The sequence below is a fragment of the Biomphalaria glabrata genome, chromosome 11 (genome assembly GCF_947242115.1).
Source record: "Biomphalaria glabrata chromosome 11, xgBioGlab47.1, whole genome shotgun sequence".
Taxonomy (NCBI): domain Eukaryota; kingdom Metazoa; phylum Mollusca; class Gastropoda; family Planorbidae; genus Biomphalaria; species Biomphalaria glabrata.
This window is the reverse complement of record NC_074721.1, coordinates 31,349,063-31,370,178: the sequence shown is the minus strand read 5'-3', so window position 1 is coordinate 31,370,178 and position 21,116 is coordinate 31,349,063. Positions and strand designations below refer to the sequence as shown.

The 21,116-nt window shown below is 37.7% G+C and overlaps 1 protein-coding gene across 1 annotated transcript in view; it reads left to right on the top strand.

The window, feature by feature from the left end:
- The first annotated feature begins 213 nt into the window (after positions 1 to 213).
- Positions 214 to 21,116, top strand: part of LOC106070573 (homeobox protein Hox-B1a-like) — a 111,419-nt gene continuing 90,516 nt past the window's right edge. The window contains exon 1 of the mRNA XM_056004472.1: positions 214 to 1,090. Coding sequence (XP_055860447.1) covers positions 367 to 1,090 — 724 coding nt within the window. The 5' untranslated portion in view covers positions 214 to 366. The remainder of the gene's footprint in view (positions 1,091 to 21,116) is intronic.

Below are 21,116 nucleotides of genomic sequence, written 5' to 3'. Positions count from 1 at the left end.
CCACTGTCTCTCGCTACGCAGTTCGACCGTTGCAGTAGAACGAGACTCCCCCCCACCTATCAGTCTCGGGCTCAGTGCCCGCCCTTCTTTGCTCTTATTGGTCGCCGCTGTCACGTGGCTCTAAGCCCGCCCACTGCAGAGAACGGGAAAGAGAGGAAGAAGAAAAAATACTGTCATTTCTTCTTGGGCCTAATCTTCCCCTTTCATTTATTTTAGATTTGTCTAGTGCATCGACAGGTGATTTCTCTCCCTTGGCTTTCCATTTGACATTCTTTTTAGCTTAGGGGGCCCTAGTAGTCGCAAGAATAACGCAAGACCAGGACTCTGAAAAGTGAGAAAAAGATTAGGGATTGACCAGGACACATTATGAATTCCGAAGCGGACTACACCCTGTGTAATCTGGACTCACATCACGGTTATCAGAACGCCTACGGTTCCGGTACAGATATTTACGGATTCCACTCTCTCAATGGACGTAGCAGCCTGGACACCGGTCAAGCGTGCGGTGCCTACTACAGCGGGGACTCCCTTTCGCCGCAGCTGGGCACTCCGGGAGAGCTCCCTCTGGGCTCCGGAGGTAACCAGCCGTCGATGGGATACGCTTCGGCCGGGGTGCTGAGCAACAGGCAGTCCGGCAGGGGCGCCATTCACGGGTATCCTCACAGCATACCCGCCGCCCACCATCACCATCAGCACCATCAACAACAGCAGCATCAGCACCACCACCACAACGGCGGGGGAGGACAGCACCACGCCTACGCCACCCACGACCTGTCCATGACCACATCCACCGACTGCTACACCTCATCTCAACAGCAGCACCACGGCTTGAGCACGGCGCCCAACTTCCTGGAAATCGCCACCGTGCGCTCCGGATACCACACGTCCAGCCTCGACTCGGTCAAATACGGCTCCGGCAGCCCTGGCCCTGGTCACCTGATGGGCTCTCCGGCCGGAATGACCAACGGCTACCTGCCGGCGCCCCAGCCGACATCCTCACCACTCAAATCCGAGGTGTGCACAACCCCACAGGGGGTTCAAGGAAAACCGTTCCGTTGGATGACTATCAAAAGGAACCCCACCAAACCAGGTAGGTCAATTAATCATCCTCTGTTCTCTCCTCCGCTATTTACTAGTAAGTCACACTAGTTTAGTGACACTACCAGATGAATGACTTCGCTCAATATCTCTCCTTCCGTAGAATGCAACGTAGATGGTATGGATATTTTCACAATGAACGAAACAATGTCAAGGTCGCTCAATTATAATTTCACTGTTGCCTGCTAAAGTAAAAAGAAATGCAATGTACACGATATGAATGCGTGGCAACTGGTCTTAATGTCAACTCGTGAGCTGTTATAAATAGGCTTTTAAGTCATAAAGTGAATGTTTAGTAGCGAACAAATTTTTTGTTCTAAAAAAGTGGAAGAGCTAAAGAAAATTTGATACTGCAGTACTAAAAAATTATCATATAGATTTTTTAAAAAATAGCACATCAGCACTTCCTGTCTATGTACACCGGATACACCAAATAAAGCTACCTATTTATAGTTTTTTTCGTGTACGATTATCTCTGGTATAAACAGAATGACCCAAATCCTAACTAAATGGTTTAAAGTCTCATTACTACACAGTATGTGGTAGGCTTTGTTGTGAATTTTACACTAGAGAAAAATGTTTCTTTTGAGGTGTTATTTAATTTGAATATTTCATTTACATGTAGACTATTTAAAAAAACAAACTATACGCCTAATTGTTAAAAGCTCACTATAACATGTTAGAAAATGTAGAATTACAGGAATACCATCAAATAAAGTCTGTCGACAAGCTGTTAGCAAACTGTGAAACGAGCCAGGAATAGCATTTCACTTTAGGCTAAAATTCAGTCACCCGTGACGGCCTCTAGATCTCTCGATTTCGGTCTACAATGGGTAATAGATCTACAAAGACAACGCCATAGGCATACAGCCAAGAAGAGTTAGTAAGCATCGCTTCGTTACATCATCATCATCTTTTACCAGAACTAGCACTCCCGCCTTTTTCTGGATGGCTTCTCATCCTACCATTTCCTATCGAATGTCACCCGGACCAAATCTTAAGACTTAAAACAAAACACAAATCTCTTGGACATCTTCATAATAATCTAACCAATGTCAAGGACGCTTAATTGAAAGTCTTTGATGCCAACTAAAAAACAAAGAATTGACCTTTGAACCCTATCTCTAGCGTTGCAGTGTGTATCAACTCTCCTTTAGTGCCGTGACTTAAGTTTTGCCCGTTTGTTGTTCACCAGGTATGAAGCCTTACAGTGAAAGTTGAATGCAGTATTTCCTGTGTTAATCCTAGACTTACCTTATGACAATACGCAAATGTATTGGAGGCAATATAGTGTTAATCTATGATATGACTAGCATAAATAGACTATAAATAAAATGACTACAAATATTTTAGATCTGTTAGAGATGTTTACAGTGGCGTAACTAAGGGGGGGGGATGGGGGGGGAGAATTTTAAAATCCCCCCGGGCCCCCACCTAGGGGGGGGCCCCCAAATGGGTGTCCGAAATTTATTTGTAAATACATAAATTAATATATTTGATTGACAAATAGTGTCAACGGGTGTCTTTTTTTTTATCAACATTTATGGATTAAATTTATCACAAAGACTAAACCTAGATCTAGATCTATCAGTATGTTGACTTTGTTGACATTTATAAATATTTTTGCCGCAGAGATCAATTTAAAAAAAAAAAATTACCCTTACATTTTAAATTTTGTGCCACTAATAAAACTGCATGATATACAGCGAATTCCAGGTATCTTGTTACCTTTACTAATAATAGATCTAAATGGCGAGTATTATATGGCTACACTAATTAACCTTGAAGCAAAATTTACAGAATCGAGTATAACAGATCTCAAAGTTATTCTTAACAATGCTAAAATTGTCCATTATTCGGGTTTGGCGTCTATAATTTCAGAATTAAACTTCACACTCGAGTTATTACCCCTTTATTCATCTTTCCTCAATCCAATGGAAACTCTCTTTCTCTTTTTATTTACATCTAATGATCTAATCCTTTTGCTTTCGCACAAAACATAAACAAAAAATAATGACGTAATATCATATAATATTAATACATCCTTCCTATTGAAGTTATTATCACACCCTTCCTTTTAAAGTTCTTAATAGTGATATCTACTAGCAGGGCCGGCCCTAGCATTTGCGGGGCCCTATGCGAAACGGATCGCGCGGGGCTTAGTCTGGGTAAGGATAAGCATAATGTCAAAATTATTTTTTTTTAAATTAGAAAATAGGCCTACTTTTGTCTTTTGCAATAAATTTTTATCAAATGAAAGTTCGCAATGCCACTTTTTATTTATTGGCACCTCAAAATGTCAATTTCGTCTATTCTTCCGGAGATTTGAATAAATTCAAAAAAAGTTTAGGACTTTATTGTATATTTTGCCTTTTCATGAGATTTCCTGGAGGCCCTGAAAAATCAGGAGGTCGCGAAAACCCTGTTATTTTATATACGTTATAATTGTTTAATTTAATAATGTACACTTGGAATTAGCGCGGGGCCTATGAAAGCGCGGCGCCCACTGCGACCGGCACTATCTACTAGGAACTTTAACAATTCGTCCACTTCTAGTTGTCTTCACTGAACAAGTTCTCTAGACGTTGGTCTATAACTGTCTGTTTCGTTTGTTCCAACAGTTTGCAGTTCATTGTCTTCATCGGTATCATAGTACCCAGAGATGTCTTCATCGAAACTCTTATTTAAAAAGCGTTGATTTCTTCTGTATGTTTTACCATTGTTTGTCTTTATGATGTAAGATCTGGGTGCTGAATTTTTTTTTTTACAACTGCTTTCTGCCATGTTTGACCTAGACGATTTCCCCTCAGAATAATCTTTAGGTAGTCTTGCTTTTGCATCGTATTTCACTTAGCTTTTCATCTGTCGTTCGTTGAGTAATGTCTCTGCATTTTCAGCTACCGATGGTTTCAATAGTTTGTGATCAGCTGGAATGATTCCCTGAGTCTTCTACTCGTCAGCAGTTGTGATGGTGAATACGGCAGTCCACTTATCGGGGTATTTCTATACTCGAGCATAGCGAGATATGGATCTTTCCCACTTTTGTATACTCTGAATCCTTTTGCTTTCGTACAAAACATAAACAACCAACAATGACGTAATACCATATAATATTAGCACAGAATCTTCTTCATGCAGTGGAAAATTAAGAATTTTTTGCCTATCTGGAATTCTGGTCAAAGCTCCTATGCCCAATTAATATAGTTCGGAAGAAACTACAAAAGTCTGGACTGCATATACGGGAAGCTGATAAAGAATTTAGTACCCTTTCATGCTTTCTGCAAAATGATGAGAAACTGACAAAAACCCAATCCATCGAAAAAGCAAAAGAAGGTAGTGAATACTATGGATTCCCTGTAATCAAAACAACCATATGAAAGAAAAGACTTGATGGGAAGTTGAGTTCTAATGTAGGAATGTCAATACAACTGCAATTCAAACGTGTTGCGACAGAAGTGCTGGACAGATTTCATATGGAGATGAAGGGCAGATTCCAAAGGTTGGAAAGAAATTGGATACCTTTGGGTTTCTTCCTCAACCAAGACACCTGTTAGATGAAGACCTGCTTATGACAAACTGTGCTACTTTTCCTGTTTGTATGATGAAATAAATGGAAAATCGCTTTTTCAATGATGTCATTGATGCACGAGAACTTTTCATCAACAAACCAGTAATACAATCACCAATAGACATAGTGAGGAAACAGGCTTCATATGGGAATTACGTGTGCTCAAACTTTGCAACCTCCTCCGAATACCGCTAACTCAGGCCACTTCCATTACGTCATGTGAGAGATCATTCTCAAAGCTCAAGCTCATCAAAATGTATCTCAGGAGCACAATGACGCAAGAAAGGCTTATCATGGTTTTAATGTCATTGAAGTCACAAATACTATCGATGTAGTTGATGTTATAGATGTCTTTGCTGCACAGAATGCACGACGTGAAGCGATATCAATTTAGATTTGTCACTTGTGCATTATTTAACTAATAAACAACGGTATTATTCATTAAAAGAGTCTTGATGATTACTTTTTGTTAAGTATACTGATATACTGAACCAATTTGATTTGGGGCTTATATATTTTTGCGTACATTATCTCATGTCATATGTCGAATGTCAAAATGCAAAGGGCCCCCAAAGAGGTCAATCCCCCCGGGTCCCCTAATCCCTAGTTACGCCCCTGGATGTTTATCTGTGATCTAAACACTAGAAATAGCAAGCTTATTGGTGTATCTGGTGTACAGACTCAAAGTAGTGTTAATCTGTTTTGTAAAGAATTATTATAACTTATATTCACTTTTTAGCTCTGTAGAATCAGTTTATGTAACTTTCTTATTTGAACCTCATTTTTTGTTTCATGTAGTTGGCAATATTAAAACTCATTTTATTGTCCCTGACATTGTTTAGTTTGTCGTCAAAATCGTCGTCAAAATAAGGTTATAAAAAAATTCTAAACATGTTAATTTGAAACATAGACCTAAAACTAAAACGCTACAATAGGAAGAATGATATGTCTGGTACTTCTAAATTGGGTCTTTATGTTTATTATATAAAATTGGTTTATTCGTAGTTGAGCTTTATTATTGTGTTTAGTAATTCTACAACCATATACAGTAGGGGTGCTGTTGTGTTATATTGGTTATTATTATTAGTATTATTATTATCCTATTATTATAGGATTAAATTTGTAGAGACTTATGCAATTAAGGGGAACCTGAAATAAATCAGATTTCTTCTTGACAAATGCAATGTGCAACATAACACACATGTGGGACACACTACCTCTAAATCAGTAAATCAATCCTAAACATCACTGTAAGCATTATAGGTACAGAAAATATAAACAATCAATTCGTATCAGCATCATTATTGTTATTATTATTATTATTACACAATGTAAAAATTATAAACAGTAGTCGGCAATAGTCTAGTTACCACATGGGATTCTCAATTTGTTCGAGAATGGAAAGGGTGAGAAATAAAAGTGTTGAAAATTTGTAACAGACAGACAGACAGACAGACGAGCATAAGCTTTGTTTTCAAAACGAAATCAGTTAATGAAAAGGAAGATGAACTGCTACTCTTGAGATAGTCGCTAACTTTAAAGTTTCAGTGCATCGTTCTTCACATTGATTCTTTCATCTATTTCTTTCCCAATCTTACAATGTCTTCCTTTTTAAATTCTTACTTTCTCAAGTTTTCCCTTTGGTTCTCTTATCTCTCTCTCACATTTCTCCAAATCGCTTTCTTTTTTTTTTTTTTTTATTTTCAAGCACACTTTTAAACAGAAATAGACGCTTTAGGCTCCTTGGACATTGCTATTATAATTCCATTTGCGAGCCATAAATGTGAGCTCTTTAAAAAAATGAAGTTATTCTGGTTATGACGATTTTAAATAGATACGAACTTTATTGTTTTATTTTTATTTTTGCATTATGATGCATATTGTGTGTCCGATCGTTGCATTTTTCCCACTAGGTTTCTTTGTATCGAATATTAAGAAACAATACAATTTCTGGCTATTTGAATAAATATTTAATTTCAAAATCGTATCATTAGATTCAAAACTGTTTCTGTATAATGCAAGACGTCAATGTTAGTAGGCTTAATTTGTAACCACCTATGTAGACGGGACCGTCATCCTCATCAATATCCTCCTCATCATTATCATCATCTTCACTTTCATCGTCCTAAAACAAGTTATGCATGATTGTTTTAAACTTACCTTACATAGTAACGACTATCCATGTCAAGGTTATAAGCAGCTCTGTGTAACCCAGTGTTTCCAAGACTGTGTTCCGCGGAACCCTAATATTCCGCGAGGCCTGTATAGGTAGGTGTTCCGCGAACTACTGAAAAACAAAATAACTAGTAGGCCACCATGTGAATTAATCTCTCTAAAAAAAAAATAAGCAAAGTGTTCCGCTTAATACTCAATATGTGCGAAAAAGTTTGAGAAACACTGGTGTAGCCAATGAGTCACTGGTGATAGTCAGCATGTATATATATGTGTGGTCAACATAAAAATGCGCCATGATTGGGTTTTGTTTTGTTTTTCACCTTTCATGTGAGAGAGCGCAAAATATCCACTTTAAGAAAACAAATATATGCCTATAGATTTACTTACAAGAAGGAACTAGATTTCTTGCCCATTTAATTTACCGTGGAGCGATTCCCTTCAATATCTACATCTCGATATGTTGTTTACATGTGTTGAAGTGACGAAGGCCTCTAGGCCTAAACGTTTCCTATTTTAATCTTTGTTCCTCAAGGTATCTCCACTAACTTGTACTGTGTACACTTAACCTAGTTAGGTTTTTTTTTTGTTGTTTTTTTTTTTGAAGTACAAACCTCATCGTCTGAGCCCCCCTCCCTTCTCTCTAACTACTACTCCCCCCCCCCAACCTATCGCTGACTTTGAGATTTGGTGTACCGTTTGCATGAAGAAAAAAAAGGAGGGGGGGGGCGGGGAGGAGTAAAGATTATGAAAGGGCTTGACAAGTCGAGTAGCCCAGGGCCTTAACAGATCTAACTCCGGCAATGTTTACAAAAGGAGGCATGCGACACAGCCTTAATTAATCAACTTTTTTTTTTTAAAGCTTTAATTAATTTAAATGTCTTAAATTCGAGTGAAAATGGACCATAACCTGGTTTCATGTCATTGGAAGTCTGTTGAGATTTTGACTCGCATGTATGAACTATGACCCTAATATAACTTTCACTTATTGGTCTGTCCTTCACCAAGCATAGCCAGGGGCGTAGCCGGGGGGGGGGGGTATTGGGTCCCCCCCCCCCCCCCCCGAAATGAAATCCTCCACACAAGGGGGGTGAATTTTATGACTGATTTTGCTTTGAGGAGGGATGTGGAACATTGTGACTGAATTTTTTTGCTTTGATTTTGTTTATTTTAGGTAAGATTTTAATGTCAAACCATCCCTTGTCCCAGAGCACCAATGGGGATTTTGAGTTAACCCCCCCCCCCCCTTCTATAAAAAATATTTATACAAACGACAGTCACCAAATTCCATGAGCGTAGTCAAGGGGGATTTTGAGTTTAAAACCCTCTCCGAAAGTGTTTTTAATGATAAACCCACCTCTTCAATATACGACTAAAGCGTACAACAGTTACCAGATACTATAAGGGTAGCCAAGAGGGGTGTTGAATTTTAAAACACACTATATAGGGATTTAAGTTAAAACCCTCTCCAGAGGATTTTGAGCAAAACGCCTTTCAGTGGGGTTTGTAGCTAAATAACCAACTCTTCAATATAAAATTAACTCAAACTACATTAACAAAAATTATATCAGTGTAGCCAAGAGTTTACCCCCCCCCCTTTTTTTTTCCAGAGGGCTTTAAGTTTAAAACCTCCTCCAAATGGTTTTGACTTTAACCCCCCCCCCCCCCCAGACAAAGATATTTTGAGATTTTAAACTAATTTAACCCTTCTCTTCACTATTATTCTAAAGCAAACTACAGTCACCAAATTCTTTGAGCGTAGCTAAGGGGGTTTTGAGTTTATTTAAAAAAAAACTATATAGATTTTTTAGTTCAAAACCCCTCAACAGATGGTTAAAACTTCCCTTTTCGATATAAAATCTAAAGCGAACTACGGCCACCGAATTCCATAAACGTAGTCAGGAGGAGTTACAAATTTCTACCATTCACTGGGCTCCATTAATAAAGTGCAGTGAATAGCAGATTTGGTTTTTGAACTAAAATGTTTTAATAGCAGGATACCTCAGAATAGGCATTTTTTTAAATACCAGAAAGAGTGCTAGGCTCACAGTGATCCCCCAGACCCACTGGCTTTCGGGGTGTCTACAGTCTTTCCACTAACTCCACGAAGGAACCTATTCTAGAGTACCAAAAGCGTCTTCCGAAAGAATGAAGGGTCAGATTGTAATAAAAATTAGTTACGTACACACACAGACACACACACACACACATATATATGTAAAAGGTAAAGATGTAGACGATGCCATCCTAAATATTTTAAATTGTGTCTACAAACATCTGGACTTACCGAACACTTATGTAAGATTGTTCTTTATTGATTTCTCATCAGCTTTTAATACTATACAACTTCATTTAAACTTTGAAAAGATGAAAGCGTTAAAGATTAGTTAATATATAATACTATGGGCCAATGAATTTTTGACCCAGAGACCTCAAAGGGTTAGGGTAAACAATGTAATATCAAATGCACGCATAGTTAACAGAGGGGCGCCCTAGGGAGGGTGTGACATCGCCATTGTGGTTCATTTTGTTCACCAATGATTTTCAATCCGATAGTCCTTTTTGCTCCTTCACAAAGTTCGCTGATGCTGCGGCTCTTCTTGCCCTGCTCTCAGAGAGCTCAGACGTAAATGAGTATTTCAGAGAAATAGAACAAATTGAAAAATACTGTAAAGATAATTTTTTATTATTAAATGTCAAAAAAAAAAAACTAAAGAAATGATAATCGATTTTCGTAGGGACAAGAAGGAAAATGATATTGTACCTGTAGATGGAGAGACTATTGAAATAGTGCAAACCTTTAAATACCTTGGTACTATCCTAGACAATAGACTAAATTTTACTGCAAATACTGCTTATATCAGCAAAAAACGGCAGCAAAGATTACGATTACTGAAAAAAAGTCATTGGCAAAAAAAACAACAAAAAAACATTTGAAACAAACATCCATAAAAAAGCTAAAAAGATTTTAGAAATAAAGAATCACCTTTTGGGTCAGGATTTTGTGATTTTACCATCACAAAAGAGATACAAGACACCGATAGCAAAGACAAACAGACACACAAACTTTTTTGTTCCCCTGGCAATCAAATCACTAAATAGAAACAATCTGGTTTTAAACTTTTCACATGCAGATTATGAGTGAGTCTGGTGTGAATGTACATTTTGTTTTTTATAGTTATAATGTTTTGTAAGACAAATTTCCTTACGGACAATAAAGATTATTACCATTATTATAATTATATATATATCATGGGCGTAGCCAGGATTTTTTTTCGGGGAGGGGAATTTCTTTTTTATATATAAGTGTGTGTGTGTGTGTGTACATAATTAATCTTTATTACATTCTGACCCTTTCGGAAAACGTTTATTGTGCCCTAGAATAGGTTCTTCCTGGAATTAGTGGAAAACTTGTAGACTAGCTAGTTTTGTTTATAGAAGAGGGGGCTTTAACTGCAAAACCCCTCTGGTAGGGGGTTTTAAACTCAAAACCCCCTGGTAGAGGGATTTTTATCTGAAAACCCCATGATAGGGTTTTTTAAAACTCAAAACCCCCTGGTAGAGGGAATTTAAAATTCAAAACCCCCTGATAGGGTTTTTTAAAATCTCAAAACCCCCTGGTAGGGGGTTTTAAACTCAAAACCCCCTCGGCTGTGCTGTGGTAAGTGATGATTTAGTATTAAAATTTCACCTAAAATAAACAAAATGAAAGCAAAAAATCAGTCAATGAATTCTTTGCCCCCCCCCCCCCATGCGGGGTGGGGGTATGGGTTTCATTTCGGGGGGGATTTCATTTCCCCAAAAAAAAACCTCCCCGAAAACAAATCCTGACTACGTCCATGTCACGTTGTATGAATATTTTCCTCTTTCTATTGAGATGAAGACTGCTGTTTGCTAGTGTATGCTAACATGCTGACCTCTGCTAACTTTTGTGGATATTTTATCATGTCACATGAGCGCAAATCGTCACATTCATAGAATAGTAACACGCATAGTCATTTTTTTAAGCCGTTTTGTATTATTAGTTACGTAAATTTAAATGACCTGAATTATAACAAACATATTAATAATAAGAATTTCCACAATTATAGTTTTATTTAATTTGATAATTTAGAATTAGATTAAGTTGACAAGAACAAAAAGTAAAAAAAAAAGTGTTATCAATGAGACGCATAATAGTTAGATTATCAATGAAGAGTTTTGACAGAGAATCTCGTAGGTTTTTAAATGTCCACTGGTAATATAATAATGACCTGAATTATAACAAACATATTAATAATAAGAATTTCCTCAATTGTAATGTGTTTTTGTTGGATAGTCCCAATTAAGTGAAAAAAAAAATAAGTGTCTTCTATGCACAAGAGATGCACAAGAGTTAGATTATTAACAGAGAGTTTTGACAGAGATTCTGATAGGTTTTAAATGTCCAGTGATAATATAATAGTTACATAAAGTTAGCCTCATGTATTTGAAAATGTTGGTTGTTAAATTATTTCCAATTTACTGTAACAAATCAAGTATTTATTTCTTATTTCTAGGAATTAGTTATTTATTATGTTATTGCAATTTGACTCCTTTAGCCTTTTGATTCTCCAAGAAAGACAACAAATTGTTATTTTTATGTTTGGTTTACGTTTTTTTTTAAATAAATAAATCAAAACATTTTTTAAAGATTTTATAAATCATAATTTTGAAAAGTTATTTAAAGGAATACTAAAAGGTATGATTTAAAATATATTTGTGTGTGTAAATGTGGAGTGTATTATACACTACAGAAAAGAAACAAACAATGATAGTGTTGCATGATTGAAGTGATGGAATGACTAATACAAAATAAAAAGAAGTATGGTAAGTTTAGGTTTTTACTTTGCAATGTTGACATTTTTTTTTGTTGTCATAAAACTTTTAGCTAGTTTCCCACTGTCTGTCATTGCTGTGATGTTGAGTTTGGCATGTAGATTTGTGTAGTAGATTTGTGTGTAGAATTGTGTAGATTTGGATTTGGATTTCTTGGATAGTTGACTATAATAAATTGACATTGTTATTGAAAGTTTTTTTTTTTTTTTTTAAATCGTGTCTTGGTGCGGACCTTTTCATGTTTGTTTTGTGTACTAGTGGCTACAACTATGCTTTAATTTAATGTAAACTTTGGTGTTTTTTGTTTTTTGTTTTTTAAAGTATTTTTGTTATATTTCCTTGTTGGTTATAGTCACGTAACAGTACCAATTATCACCATGTTTAAAACCAGATATATCACAGATTTGAATTTAACAACATAGATTACTGTAATGCAATGGAGCGAAGGCATCGGTTTTGTAACTTAAAATAAACGGGCACATTTTAAGGATCCCCCTAACATACTTTTAGCCGGTGAATTATTTTATGAAATGAAACGGCTCGATCTATTTCTCTTTCCTTTTACTTCTCATTCTCTCTCTTTCCCTCTCTCCTTCTCTCTCTCTCACCCTCTCCCCTCTCTCTCTCTCTCTCTGGAACACCATTTTTTTCTCAGCCAGAGCATCGTTTTGTTCTCTGACATAGACTTTTAACTTGATTTGGAACGACCCGCTTCATAACGCCTCTGTCCTCTCTATGTCCTCTCTATGTCCTCTCTATGTCCTCTCTATGTCCTCTCTATGTCCTCTCTATGTCCTCTCTATGTCCTCTCTATGTCCTCTCTATGTCCTCTCACACGTGCACTCATGCTGTTGGACCGTGAATTGTAGTATCACTTTTATCCGCCCCTCACCCACACCACAAAAACAATAAAAGGCCAGTCCTACGTAGAGCGTCTCTCTTTTCTTTTCTCTCCATTCAATATTTCATAGATCTATGTTGCTTTTCTTGGCTCTCCATTCAATATTTCATAGATCTATGTTGCTTTTCTTTTCTCTCCATTCCATATTTCATAGATCTATGTTGCTTTTCTTGGCTCTCCATTCAATATTTCATAAATCTATGTTGCTTTTCTTGGCTCTCCATTCAATATTTCATAGATCTATGTTGCTTTTCTTGGCTCTCCATTCAATATTTCATAGATCTATGTTGCTTTTCTTGGCTCTCCATTCAATATTTCATAGATCTATGTTGCTTTTCTTGGCTCTCCATTCAATATTTCATAGATCTATGTTGCTTTTCTTGGCTCTCCATTCAATATTTCATAGATCTATGTTGCTTTTCTTGGCTCTCCATTCCATATTTCATAGATCTATGTTGCTTTTCTTGGCTCTCCATTCCATATTTCATAGATCTATGTTGCTTTTCTTGGCTCTCCATTCCATATTTCATAGATCTATGTTGCTTTTCTTGGCTCTCCATTCCATATTTCATAGATCTATGTTGCTTTTCTTGGCTCTCCATTCCATATTTCATAGATCTATGTTGCTTTTCTTGGCTCTCCATTCCATATTTCATAGATCTATGTTGCTTTTCTTGGCTCTCCATTCCATATTTCATAGATCTATGTTGCTTTTCTTGGCTCTCCATTCCATATTTCATAGATCTATGTTGCTTTTCTTGGCTCTCCATTCCATATTTCATAGATCTATGTTGCTTTTCTTGGCTCTCCATTCCATATTTCATAGATCTATGTTGCTTTTCTTGGCTCTCCATTCAATATTTCATAGATCTATGTTGCTTTTCTTGGCTCTCCATTCCATATTTCATAGATCTATGTTGCTTTTCTTGGCTCTCCATTCCATATTTCATAGATCTATGTTGCTTTTCTTGGCTCTCCATTCAATATTTCATAGATCTATGTTGCTTTTCTTGGCTCTCCATTCCATATTTCATAGATCTATGTTGCTTTTCGACCAGAAAACCCCACCTTCACCCCCTTTTACTCTCTTTCACTATTTTCGACCCTTTATTTTTAACAATTACAACCGTCCCCTTTATTTTATTTTTAGTATCCTCTAATTAATCGATCCCCAACTACACACGTTTCAGCGTTTGAATTCTAGATTGAGCACCATTGGTTAGTTTTAGTTTTGTTTTGTCGCATCCTTGAAACATAAGGCAATATATATATAAGGTATTACATCTAGATATCGCTGTTATTATTTTAGACCATCAGGCCTAGATGCGGAAAAAATGCAGTTTGCGAAGGCCCCAATTGAGTTCCTCCTTCCGGTTACCCACGCCACATTTATTTCGGCATTGTGCCCACTTAAAAGAAAAGGAAACATCGATTTGGTTTTATTTATTTGTAATCTTTTTTTTTTTGACCTATTTTGAATGTAGAGACTGTATATTTAGTAGAATAGTCTTTGTATGTGTGCAACCTCTCCTCTATCGTAGTTTTATCTACACACGCGCAAACACATTATCATTCCTCACTTTCTCTGGGGAAACAAAATTAGACCTTAGATCTACCATAGTATAGTTCCATGGATTAGGCTAAGTTTTCTTTTCTTTTCAAGGAAACGGCAATGAAATAAAATAAATTAAACATAAGTTGACTTAAGGAGAAAAAAAAAGAAAATATGCTTCAAAATACAGGAAGTGGTTTTATTTCTTAGATTTGTATGTATATAAAGAATGCAGCCATCTGGGGAAATATAGAGCAAAAAAAATTACACAGGTTTAAATAGGAAGCTTGCGGTTTTTTGCGAATTGTGGAGTTCTGGCTGCGAATCTGACAAAGCCATGTCTAAGTGAGCACCTAAGGGGTGAAAGGAGCCAATGTACGCAATTGTATGCCATTGTATATTTAATAGTCTCACTATCTGACTATTCAACCGACTATTCATCTGCTTTTCAGTTCTAAGTCGAAATATTTGATAGTTTTTGGCCTGGACCAATATTTTCTTCTAGCATCCTGCAAATCGTAACATTCACATAATTTGGTCCGAATCCCCCCCCCCCCCCCAACACCTTAATTTTTTATTTTGGTACTTTTAATAAAACTAAAAGTCTCTTTGATGCTTTTTGGCTGGAGCCTTTTTTATCATTGTATCAATCGCTCTACGTCTGGCCTTCACGTGTGGCTCAGATATTGAGTCCGGCGGAACTGTTCTCTCTAACAGGAGAAGGGGCAAATGCGAGTAACTGGTACCTTAACCAGTAAGCTTCGGGCAGGAGGCGCTCGTGAGCCGTGACTGGCTTCCCGCCTAGGAGAAGGAAAACTCTGAATTCAAACTTCTGTTCCCTTGCAGCTAAATCAAATCATGGGAAAAGCTTCGGGAGTCAACCCTAAGGAAAAATCAGGAGCTGGCGACCCTAAGGCAGTTTGCAGCACCCAGTGTTACACCCTATCAGAACCTGCGACGCCGCTGACCCCAAACTGTTTCGGCGCTGCCGTTACTTTAGAAACATCCGCTGCGTGAAGAGGGGGAACTGATGTGTGGGCGACATCGTTCCGACCACGGCTTATACCCAGGCATTCATCTCATTTCCATGAGATGATCTATAGTCGCTTCTCGACTGAAGGGGGCTATAGAATCCCTGGAATGATATTTAAGCCTAACCCCCCCCCCCATTCCCATTTTAACGATCCACTAACATAATTTAAGGCTTACTTAGGCCATGAAGTTTGTTACATAACATTAGAACGGCACGATATCTCGACCTCTAACATATAATAAGCACATACTTCTGGCCTGAGAAATACAGTAGCCTTTTCCAATCCCACATCGGTTTAGGTCGTGAAAATGGCTCAGTTTTTCTAGGCTTCAGGTAAGTAGTAGCAGGTTAAATTAACGTACTTTGGGTCCACCACAAGTGGGAGAATTAGTTATAGGGGAATGAGCCAGGGCGCTTGCGTTGATATTCTAGATGTATACGTACAAATCTAGACAAAGTGGCGAAGTAAACATGGGTCGTGATGTCAGATCCTATTTATGTCACAAACTGACTTGGCATGACTCCAGACAAAAAAAAAAAGTGTTACATTATGCACATTCAACACTTTTGAGAATTATTTGGTTGAGATAATTTGTGTGTGTGTGTGTGTGCTTAATGTGTGACATGTTAGACGATGTTTTATTCATTCATTAACAGCTCACTTACACACACAAACACAAACACACATACACAATTACATAAACAAAAAAAAAAACGAGGTTTGAGGGATGGACTGCCCCCTCTCCCCACCTCTCCCTGTCCCACAACGAGAAGACCGGAGCGTTGGTTGATGTCACGAAAGACATTGGTGTGCATTATTGCATGTCGCTTCATGTCAAGTGTGACAGGGTGATGATGTCACTTGTCATGGGCACCCCTCCCTTCATTCTCATGTACATAGATGTTGTAGATATCAATAAGGCGCCATGTAACACCATCTATCTATCTATCTGTCTATCTATCTTTCTATCTATCTATCTATCTATCTATCTATCTATCTATCTATCTATCTATCTATCTATCTATCTATCTATCTATCTATCTATCTATCTGACTGTCTATCTGTCTGTGTGTCTGTCTGTATCTAAAACAAAATCTAAATCCATTCATTCTTACATACCTACATGCATATTATATACATACATACATACATACATACATACATACATACATACATACATACATACATACATACATACATACATACATACATACATGCATACATACATGCATGCATACATACATACATATATACATAGTATTACATACATACATACATATATACATACATACATACATACATAGTATTACATACATACATACATACATACAGCATACATACATACATACATACATACATACATACATACATACATACATACATACATACATACATACATACATGAGACTTTTAATGTAAGAAAACAAATTGTCTCCTGTACCCAAAGACAGACATTGTAGACAACTTGATTTGCACACACAAAGTATTTGTGAGTTCATGTCGCTAAAGAAGAAGAAACTCCGAGTATTCTTACACTGTAACAAACAAATGGGCTCAAAATGTGAACGCACAAGTGGGAACAAAGAGATGTGAACATAAAAATGGGGGGGGGGGGGGGAAGGAATGTTAAAGTACAAATGGGAACAAAGAAATTTGATTGTAAAAATGTGACTGTAGAAATTTGAATGTAGAAATGTGACTGTAGAAATGTGAACAAAGAAATGTGAATGCAGAAATGTGAACGTAAAAACATGATTGTAGGAATGTAAAAAAATGAAATGTGAATGTAGAATCGTGAATACAGAAATGTGAATACAGAAATGAGAATATAGAATACAGCTCTGCTTATCAGGTTCAACAGTTTTCTATGCTCATCCCAGAACTTCAGATTCTAACGCATGACGGCTCACACAGTAATCAAAGTTTTCTCTGTTAACTAATACCAGTTAGCACCAGAGACAACACCTCACACACACACACACTCTCTCTCTCTCTCTCTCTCTCTCTCTCTATCTCTCTAGCACACACACACACACACACACACACACACTACTAGTCTCTAGCATACTCTAACACACACAACGCGCATTTCTCTGCGGATCAATTTGAACGCAATTAAAAGTTTTCTTCCATCTCTGATGACGTCCGAACAGCCGCCCCCCCCCCCCCGGCCTCACTCTTACACCCTCACAGTCTGATCACCTCTCTCGTTCTCCCCCCCCCCCTCCCCCTCTCTCCATCTCTCTGAATCTCCCCACTCTCTCCTTTTGAAAATTGAGAAGCAATAACTTGTCCAGATTATTTCCTCCTATCAATGACGAGCCATGGGTTCAATCCGGTCCGCTATTCCAGCTCATTTGGAGGCTCTTTTGTCTCCCCGGGCGCCGCTCACTCTCTCCCTCCACGGGAGGTGCTACCACCTTGCAGTTTCCACTGGAATCACACTGGATTTTATCGCTAAATAAAACAATACAAGGAGAAATGGGGTCTTAGGGGTTGGGATCGAGGGTGAAAATTAGGTTGGTGGGGGGGGGGGGTCCGCCCATATTAGATTTTAAAGAGGAGAGGAGGGGGAAAACAAATTATGTCCGAGGAGGTATAGAGTTTAAATTAGCGAGAAGACAGAACTTCCGGTAGTTGCATAACGGTCGTCTCGTATTGAAATAAAAATTAGAAATTAGGTTTTAATCGAAATGTGTCCATTTATTGCATTGTCCAATAATCTGACCAAATGTCTGACCGAGCAGCTTGGGTAATCAAAAAGAAATGGCAGTGTGAACACCGGGGGCTTAATAGGCTCTTTATCTATGTATTTAGTGCTCTACAAATCGTGAAAAAAAAAACGCTATTTGTTTTGTGCTGTTCGTATGTCATTCTGTTTGTCACGATTAGATTTATAAAAAAAGTATTAGCACTAATTTAAAGTGAAGTTTTTTGTTTTGTTTTTTTTTAGCTCCGCTTTGATTTAGATGGTGACATAGGGCGTATTAGCTGATGATTTGAGTGATTTGGTTTAAATCCTGGTGGAAAGTTGTATTGGTATTCAAAACGTCTGGGTGTTGTTGTTTTTTTTAAATCCTGCCAGTCTTTTGCCATATCTCGGGAAGCTCCAAAGAGAATTAGGTCAAAGGCAAAGTTCAAGGACACAGACACGACAGAGAAGAACCACACCTTTACGTAAGGGACTAACCCCAATGGTTTGGGTCAACGAAGAATTTATCGGAAGAGTGAAGAGACATAAAAAAAAAATGCAAACTTCCGCCCCCATCCAGATCCCCACAGGGTACTGCTGGGGTAAAGAGAAACATAAGAACTGAGAAGTAAAAAAAAACTAACGTGATTGGACTATATGACATATGATATTTCAAGCAGGATAAATTAGTCACCTTGTCAAGTCATATTGTCTCTTTTCTCATTTCTCGTAAAGTTTGAGAAATTCTGAGATTCCTCCAAGAGGTTCAAGCTTGATGAAAAAATACGCCATAGTGTAACCCGTTTAAGTGCATAGCAGATTCTTATTATGCAATTCTTATGCGATTAACAGAACTATGCGAATAAGCGTTATGTCACATTTTTTTCGTAATTAGTTTAGAAAGGCTCAATTCGTGAACACGCACTCGGTCTTGCCTGTCAGGTGATCATTGTTTGATATCTAGTTGTTTGTTTGTTTGTTTGTAGTTTGTCATGAGGGCACCTCAGTCGCTCCCTTACCCTTTCAATCTCATGTCCATAACTGTTATAGATATCAGTAGGGCGCCATGCAACACTATCTATCTATCTATCTATCTATCTATCTATCTATCTATCTATCTATCTATCTATCTATCTATCTATCTATCTATCTATCTATCTATCTATCTATCTATCTATCTATCTATCTATCTATCTATATGTCTATCTAAAGAAGAGTTACAGAATACAGTCTTCCGTATGTCCGAGTCAAAGAATTCAGGGTATAATTCCCGCATGCGCGAAACTCAATAGTCTTGAACTCGTGGTCTAAATGTTTCCATTTTATGTTTCTCATCTGAACCACCTCCGATCAGTTTTATTGACCAATTCAGTTTCAATTAGCTACTGCCATTGTCTAACTAAACGAGAATGCGCGCTGAAATTAACCGCAACCCTCCCCGCCATTACTGCCCTAGCCCCCGTCCGTGTCACTTCCGGTATAAACCTTCTCTCATTTCCGGAGTTGGGATGGGGGTGGGGAGACTACTCGTGGCAGTGCTGCAACCATCAGATTATCTTATCTTTGTATGTGAGTGACGGAGAGAGAGAGAGTGAGAGAGAGAGAGAGAGCGAGGGAGAAATAGAGAGAGAGAAACTCTGGAGAGTCAGGAGCGAACGATGAGAAAGAGAGAATGAAGATGAGAGTGGAAATAGAAATTGAGAGAACTTTAGAAAGCTAAGAGAGACAGAGAAAGAAAGAGAGACAGAGAGAGAGAAAGAGAGAGAGACAGAGAAAGAGAGAGAGACAGAGAAAGAGAGAGAGACAGAGAGAGAGAGAGAGAGAAATGTTACTTTTCAATAAGATTATCCCAACTATAACAACATGCAAACATTTAGCAATTAAACTAGTAATGTAGTAGAACTATGGCCCGTGAGGCACATCCAGCCCCTCAATACTTCTGCTCACCGTGCTTAATGAAGTTGCAGAGACTGGGATCCGTTGGTGGCCCCTTTTTATTTTTTTTTACTAAAAACCATCAGATTATCTTATCTTTGTATGTGAGTGACGGAGAGAGAGAGAGTGAGAGAGAGAGAGAGAGCGAGGGAGAAATAGAGAGAGAGAAACTCTGGAGAGTCAGGAGCGAACGATGAGAAAGAGAGAATGAAGATGAGAGTGGAAATAGAAATTGAGAGAACTTTAGAAAGCTAAGAGAGACAGAGAAAGAAAGAGAGACAGAGAGAGAGAAAGAGAGAGAGACAGAGAAAGAGAGAGAGACAGAGAAAGAGAGAGAGACAGAGAGAGAGAGAGAGAGAAATGTTACTTTTCAATAAGATTATCCCAACTATAACAACATGCAAACATTTAGCAATTAAACTAGTAATGTAGTAGAACTATGGCCCGTGAGGCACATCCAGCCCCTCAATACTTCTGCTCACCGTGCTTAATGAAGTTGCAGAGACTGGGATCCGTTGGTGGCCCCTTTTTATTTTTTTTTACTAAGCTTATATCAACTCACTATGTCTGTCTGTCTGTCTGGTACAAAGTTGGAACAAGCTATTTCTACTACTTCCCATTCTAGGTACAAGTTGAAACTTTGTACAATTGTTCATTGTCCTTACAAACACGTGAATTTATCGAAAAATCGACATATTAGTTAAATGAATAATAGTAAAGAGTTAATTTTTTTTTCAGTTAAAAAAGAGAAAATAAATCTTACATTATAGAGATATGTAGTTGTAAATGTGGCATTATTCCCTTTAGATGAGCTTTTGTTTTTTTGTTTTAGTTAGCTACTTGCTTTGCTTGTGTATGATGAGCCCAGTGGCTCGTGTACAAACTATTAAAATATCTCTCATAACAATAAGTTTGTATAGACCTACTATTAAGCAAAGTGGAAGGATTTAGTTACTACCTTTACTCGCAGATTATAATGTCTTTTTCTTCTTGACTCGAGTGCATTACTATTACTGATCTCGCTTTAAGCAACGAATTCTGTTTCGTTCCTTGAGTCTGTCTTTTTGATGTTTGCAATTTGAAACGTAAACCACGTGTAGTTATTAGTGTGTGTGTGTGTGTGTTTGTGTGTATGTGTTTGTGTTTGTGTGTGTGTGTGTCTTTGTTTGTGTGTGTGTGTGTGTGTATACTTCAGTTAACTGCGAGACACATGTCAGACACATAAAGATTTCTCTTTGTCAAGTACAGTGTTTCCCAAACTGTGTTCTGAGGAACCCTAGTGTTCCGCGAGGCTTGTATAGGTGCTC